The sequence below is a fragment of the Haliotis rufescens genome, unplaced genomic scaffold, assembly GCF_023055435.1.
Source record: "Haliotis rufescens isolate VD_foot unplaced genomic scaffold, xgHalRufe1.0.p SCAF_6, whole genome shotgun sequence".
Classification (NCBI taxonomy): Eukaryota; Metazoa; Mollusca; class Gastropoda; order Lepetellida; family Haliotidae; genus Haliotis; species Haliotis rufescens.
The window spans coordinates 37,581,493-37,589,113 of NW_025964334.1; the positions used below are offsets into that span (position 1 = coordinate 37,581,493).

The 7,621-nt window shown below is 40.0% G+C and overlaps 1 protein-coding gene across 1 annotated transcript; it reads right to left on the reverse strand.

Moving 5' to 3' along the window:
* Positions 1-379: 379 nt before the first annotated feature.
* Positions 380-5,637, reverse strand: LOC124145792 (arylsulfatase I-like). Its single transcript, XM_048386507.1, has 10 exons — positions 5,555-5,637; positions 4,795-4,906; positions 4,438-4,489; positions 4,048-4,212; positions 3,743-3,844; positions 3,170-3,256; positions 2,790-2,926; positions 1,857-1,915; positions 967-1,090; positions 380-709 (listed from the first exon to the last, which is right to left on the reverse strand). The coding sequence occupies exons 2-10, from the start codon at positions 4,872-4,874 to the stop codon at positions 628-630; spliced, it is 888 nt and encodes a 295-aa protein (XP_048242464.1). The 5' UTR covers positions 4,875-4,906; positions 5,555-5,637; the 3' UTR covers positions 380-627.
* Between the last annotated feature and the right edge of the window lie 1,984 nt (positions 5,638-7,621).

Below are 7,621 nucleotides of genomic sequence, written 5' to 3' on the forward strand. Positions count from 1 at the left end.
CTTCAGGATTCTTCTCTCAGCTTAACAGGCCAGGTCCGTGCACAAAGTATATTGTTCAAAAGGGTTCTATCTGTAACCTGTTACTTTCAGCATTGTTACATACTATTTCAGCCAAATGAACTTCAATCCACATATTGTTACAAACTATTCAACCAACATTGTTAAAGTTTAATTGATAAAAATAAATCGAAGATCAACACCATCCCGGGCTCCAGGCGTTCCCAAAGTTTTTAGGGTTAGATGCAGGATCACCATCAGGGAAAAGGGCGGGGATCATCTGCTTCCGGTACTCATCAATCCGGGCTCTCAGTTTGTCAACAATGTCCGGCATCTGTGCTGCCAGGTCGTTATGCTCAGTGGGATCCTCTGTAGGTAGAGAAGGAAATATTTATAAAGTGACGTTCTTGTGTATATGCAGAGATGGCGTGTATATTGATGGGGACATGTTTTTGGATAAAACTTTTCTTATGCCTATCAATGTAAAGCAGGGTGACTCTTCCTTAAAATTGTACAAATTGTTAGAAAATAAATTCCATACATTAGTACATAAATATTTCTGTTCTTCACCCGCGTATGTTGTACAGCTGCACTGGGCTATCGCCCTTATAATATATGGTGGTCTCATATTTATCCCCCGTGTAGTGTTCCTAGGCTTGTGCCAGCCATCAGTTCCCCTGGGTAGCCCAGTATCAGCTTGTAGTCACCAACCCTGTAAACAAAAGATAACCACACAGGATCACTTCCTGCTCCCTCTGTTGTTAATAATATTTATTGTGCCAATATCATGACATGCTGGAAAACATTTTGTAATGAATTTCCATGGTTAAGGTCCAGCTTTTGAAGATTTCGCAATTGATTGGTATAGTGAAATACTTCTCTCAAAAGAACGTTCCATGTGGTGATAAATAATGGGCTAAAGACAGATGTCCCCAAAACGTTCTGTAACCTAATATTTAAAGTATTTACCTTATTGCAGCATGTCCTTCCAATGCAGGTTCAAAGTCGTCAATATTGTATATGAACTCGGTTCTTGACGACGGAAGGCCATTCCTGATAGATTCCCAGTGGGTTGTACCATCGATTGACGCCTCTACAACAGCAATAGATTTTGTTGAGATTATTTTCTTCTGGTTTAAAAGTATACAGATTACATGTTTAGTCCTTTCAAATTTATGTCATCGTCTGACAAAGTTCACATTTTTTCAGCTTTTCTTCGAGATCTTTAATAAACATTTCCAAAGGGGAAAAAAACTAATTTTATGTATATGCACAGACAGTTAACTCATGAATGTATAACTGAGCGAGGCGTATTAACATTGCTGAAAGAAATCACTCTGGAATAATATGTGTTGGCAAATGACAGGGTTACTTAAATTAAAGCGACAGAACCCTTTCCATATTTCAAAAATATCTCTGCCAAAAGCATAGTCGATTTTATAGTTCCGACCATTTTGTGAGCATGCGTCCATGAATCACCATGAAAGTGACAATACCAGGTGTTCGTGAAAAGGTGGCACCCGTCACAAACGCATGCAAACGCAAGTCATACTCGTAGATATATGCTGGGATTAATACGACTTCAAGATCATTCGGTTATTGTTGACGTCTCTGTGATAAGTGTACACATGCATTCCTGCGAGAGATAGGTCCCCTTGAAGATCAGGGTTAGAATTGATCTGCAGCAACCAATTCTTGGATATGCATACATACAGATCCCAATTGCGTACATTGATTCTCGTGATGTCAGTCACTGGATTGCTTGGTCCAGGCTCGATTATTTACAGACTGCAATAATATAGCTGTCATATCGCGGCGTTACAACAAACAAACGATTCTAAGCAGGAAGTCCTTATTGCCAGGAGTGCCACCAGCTGCTGACACCAAGGTGGGATTCCAGTCTACAGCATGAATCATTCTGTAATGACATGGGTTTTTAATTACTCGTAAGAGGTGGAGATCTTCAGAGCCGTTAAGTGCAAATCGTATGGTATAAACAACTTTCCAGATTTGATAGATCGTAACGTCGTCAATGCAAATATCGGATTCAAAACTTTGAAAGTGGTGCGTATATAATGTTTATTTGCATTTAAGTCTTGTCTATCAATTTGGAAAACTGAAACGAAAACATTGCGGAGTCTCATACAGAGGCTTCATATATGGTCATGTTGGAGGTAATTTCCTCCCTTGATTGCACAACAAGCCCACCCCTCCGTTTAGTTTGCACGCCAGAGAGCAACCTCCGTTTACCACGCCATTTGAATTGAAAAAGACATTATTTTACAATGTTAAACAGTATATAATTCACGTTAAATCAAGGTTGCATGGCACACCCAAACCAGCTATACTCTTCACAAACATGGAATCCGACCCTTGAAGATTCCGTGTTAGAATATAGGTCTTCAGCAACCCATACTTGTCGTAAGAGGCGACCAACGGGGTGGGGTGATCTGGCTCGCTGACTTGGTTGATGTCATCGTATCCCAATTGTTTAGATCGATGCTATGCCTCCTCGTCAACGTTTTGAAGATTCGTTTGGGTTGTTCCCAATACAGACCTTAGAATACGTACCTTTATTTAAGGGCAACAGCGCTAAATTTACATTTTGAGACTGTTTTCTTGGCCATCGTAATTTACATCTTACTGGCTTTACAATCTATCATTATTTGTCATGAGACTTGCACTATAACCCAACATCTTAAGCCTAGAGGAACATTAATCGCCCCTCCATCTCCTTTAAAACAATATCATTCTTCTCATATGTGTCCAACATTAAATTGATTGTCTCAAACCCATTATAGGTTGTCTTGGTTTTCTTCAGCCCGGTGCCATACATGAAGGATGTCCCCCTCGTGCCTCCCTCCCAGATTGTGTGCTTCCCCCCTCTCAGGGGCCAGTTGTTGGCATTATTTCCAAGAGGACCGCCATTCTGGAGAGATTCAGTATACCTCACTAAATGTTCCACAGTGTAGAGAAGTGTAATAGATCTCGAAAATTATTCTGCACAATCAATAACATAAAAACACGGCCGTTCGGGTATTTGTATGATTACCGATGATTGACTATGTACTCATACACGGCCTAGTTCATTCATTTTCCTTTCTCATGGGTCTATACCGTATATGCATTTTAAGTATTTTGGTTGTTGAATCGAGAAGACGACTGTTCTTACATCAGTTGTAAACAGAATGAGTGTGTTTTCAAACAACCCCTTCTCCTTAAGTGCCTTTGTGACGTTCCCAACTGCTTCACATATTTCCTAAAAAGAGACCATATCAGCATCAATTCTTAATGTAATCATGGCAGTATTTCGTTATAGGAGAATAGGTCCGCCTGTATTGTGATGGGTGTATCATGCATTGATATGTCTGGTACCTTTTGCAGTTATTTCTACCGAAAGACAAACATTATAATTATTTGAAGTTGTTTTATCTGGATACATTTCAAAGAAAACGATCTAAATTTATGGAACTAATTCCTTCAGCCATGATATCACAACATGCACTCCAGAACACAACAATACCTCTCAGACTGTTTATCTAATCCCGGAATGTCCCTGTTTGCATCCACTCAGAAGTGGCATGCTTTTTGTATGTGATCTAGTATGAGGCCTATCACTAAGAAAAAACCCACTTTGTATGAACAAATTCTTGTGTACAAATAGCATATTTCAAACAGACCAAAAGACTCTGACGTAACATGCCCGTTTTTTCTGGAATTGAAACTTGGTAATAGACTATTTTACCTCAATAGGAGCATGTACATTCTGATAGGGTAGGTACATAAACGGGGGCTGGGAGACTTCGTGTTGGTTGATGATGTAAACAGCTTTCTGAGCGAATGTATACTGAAACAGAGAGTCAGAATGCGTACATCAGATACTCTCGCTCTCAGCACCTCCTGTCCAAAGTCCGGCAACACAATATATTGGATATTTATAAAACGTCAATGCCAGAGAATAAAAAAAACAGATTCCATGAACAGGAATGTATAGTTTATAGCTCATATTGATTACGCCAGGCTAACGCCACGTCAAGCCAACATCCATACAATCAGAAAGCCAATATCGTACGCTACAAAAACTGTATTATAGTGCGCTTGCGGGACATACTTGCCGACCATATGGGTGGCGTATCCGAGTTTCTTCAACTCTTGTGGCAGGAAGGTGTAGTTGAGAGGCACACATGAGGCCTGACTATCGATCAGAACTGCGTGCTGCGATGTAAATTGTGTATGTAAGACCCCGGGGGATCATAACAGACAAGACGACATTCCACATCATATAAATTACACTGTTGGCTTAGAGGGATTGTTCAATACCGCCGGGACACATTCGATAACATTTAAACAGATTCACAGCTTCAGCATCGTATATGTTAAATACGTTATGCTCAGCTTATATGTTTTAGAAGGAAAAAGGAGACCGTGTATTTTACCTACCTGCATGCCCACCTTGAATGGAAACATTCCACTCATGAAGGCTGTGCGAGACCTGTAAATCATTATTGGAGATTGAGGAGGACGAGGCTGTATCTAACATTGCACAGACTAACACCGTCGATCGTGGACATGCTCTCAACAATTTCATCTCTAAACATCCTTCTTTTATAATAGTTGTAATTTTCAAGATTGAGAGTCCAAGGTAGACCATTCTACAAATACATTTTGATAATTTATATGTTATATTCATGCATTAACATTTGATGTTGTCATGACATAAAGGCAGAACATGCAAAGTCTGGATACGATTGTATTATGTACCAGTTTGAGTGATATTAAAATACAAATGATATTTACGGGCTGCAATAAGGCTGGACATAGGCGTTCTCAAAGATGATCCCCTCTGTAGCCAGTTTGTCAATGTTCGGAGTCTTCATGTTTGCGTTTCGGAAACCAACATCGTTCCATCCTTATTGTAATCGAAGGTGACATGATATGACTTAGATGATATACATTATTGAAGTGTACAATGGAATAGATTTAACAGGATCTTTTTCTCTACAGGTTAATTAGTACACTTCGATAAAAATGTGCTTACCATAAACAAACTGTTTATAGAATACCACACTGAAAATAAGACTTCATATATATATGAACAGTGTAAACGTAAACCAACTATAACAACGAAAATCATCTACCATGTGAATCTATAACAATGTGTCAAATATCTCCTCATTCGATTCATTGGCTTAAAAAACCCTGTGTTCACACTTATTAGGCATTCGTTTATTGTATGAATATATAATATACTAGAAGAAAGCATACTTTGGTTTTTAATGCGAATATTATTCGGATAATCATTCCTCGAGATAAGTACTGAATTAATCAAACGAGACAATATTTCATATTTGTGGGTGTGTTAACAGCACGAGACTGATACATAATACTGTCAGGCATAAACGATTCTCGTCATCGTCAATTTAATACCTGCTGATGCATATATATCTGTTAAAATAGATATATCATATAACCTTATATAATGAACTGATTATCTGTCATCAGAATTAGAACCATTAAAAGTACATGGACACTTTATCTGTGAACAAACTACACTCACCTAAATCATCTGCAACTATGAAGACAATGTTGGGGCGTTTCAGGACATAAGAAACGACAGGAACAGAAGCATGTACTTCTTCCCCATTACAATGGTGATATAAATGTGGTTACACCACCGAGGCAGTTGTCTTATCTGTCAGGTGGCCTTCGCTCGCTTATCGGGTAGATAAATATTTAGGTATGTGAAATGTGGACATTAAAGTGGTGGGTAGGAAAGTCGTTCAACACGTGTAAACAAAAACATGAGTTAGATTTCAATTGGCTCAGGAAGGTACTTTCGGGAAAAAATCAATCACATGTCATTCTGGGTCCACTTTCAGCAAGCGATCACAGGTCCGAGTATGTGAAAATGTTTATATTTAAGATATCTATATCGTTGGTTCTTTCATATTTAAAGATCGTAACACAGCTCGTTACAACACGACTTGTTTATTCAAGCTCAAGACTCAACCCCCGTTTCTACAATCGCCGTTACATCCTCACAACCTTTCCAGATATCCTAGCAACAGTTACTTACCATTATTAGAATTTCCCCAGACTGGAACTGTTTACATTCGTTATCACTTTCGGTATCAAGAGTTATAGCCCTTTGACTGTAAATGCTTGTCGCTAACACTCATCCCTACCTAGATCTATCAGTATTTAATTCATATCAAGACACCGTAAAGGTGACTATGCTTGTTGTAAAAGGCGACTAAGGGGATCAGGTGGTCAGGCTCGCTGACTTGGTTGATGCATGTCATCGATCCCAATTGCGTGGGTCGATGCTCATGATATTAATCACTGGATTGTCTGGTCCAGATTCGATTATTTACAGACCGCCGTCACATAGCTGGAATATTGCTGGGTGCGACGTTAAACAACGAACCAACCAACCTACCATGTAACGTTTGACTGTTACTTAAGTACAAGATAGTTAAGAACAAAGTCTATATTTACAACAACTGATTGCAACATTATTTACAAATGCTCAATTTCTGTACAATCCTGATTCAAGGCAATCAAGTTAAAGTTCAAAATCTTGTTGCCAAGCTGGAGCCTGTCTGTGTCTGCGGGAATATCTTATGCGCTGCTGTGCCCCATGAGCAGCTAAAAACACTGTTAAAGTCATCGATGTCAATCGGCAACCCAATCTGTTCACTTCTTGCCTCTCTGCAGGTCACCTCAAGCGAAACATTTCACCAGGATCTCCCGCATTTGTTGACTGTCCCTCTGTAACCTCTGTGTCCTGCGGGGCGGTCGGGTAGCCTAGTGGTGAAAGCGTTCGCTCGTCACGCTGAAGACCCGGGTTCGATTCCCGACATGGGTACAATGTGTGAAGCCCATTTCTGGTGTCCTCCGCCGTGATATTGCTGGAATATTGCTAAAAGCGGCGTAAAACCATACTCACTCACTCACTCTGTGTCCTGCAGGTGCATAGGTCTAGCAACATGTCTCTTTAGAATTCTGTGATTCTCCACCCGAGTGCGCCCTGATCCACCAAGAGGCACACTTGTGTATGTTGTCTCTGTCACCGTGGATGAATTTTACCCATGTCATGATCCAGTGTTGCTGTGTTCCCCGACTTTATTTCCGATACTGCTCGGTAAACTCCGGCGGCCGATATTGTACAGTGTGTGATCATTTGGTGTTAGAGAATTGGTCGCCCAACAACGGTGGTCTCATATATATCCCTCTGTGACATTTTCGTATGCTTGTGCCAGCCATAAGCTTCTCCTGGGTAGCCCATTTACAGCTTCTACTCTCGTAAATATTATCGCCCAATATTACTTCTTATAAATCAACTGTACACTCTGATAACTATTGTTCATAATCGTCGTTTGTATTGTTCAATATCAAGAATTTTGGCAAACGTTTCATTCTTCTTCAATTCTCTGTACCATGTGTTCACATACACTCGGCTACAGACAGTTTCAGTTCTACTTTCTCCAGCATGTACAGCATGTACTTCAGTGACAGGTCTGATATGCCATCAAGATGGTATATTACCCAGCACTTAACGACGGAAAGCAGTCCCATGGCCACTGGCTTATACTATCGAGTGACCTCTCTCCAACAATACTTT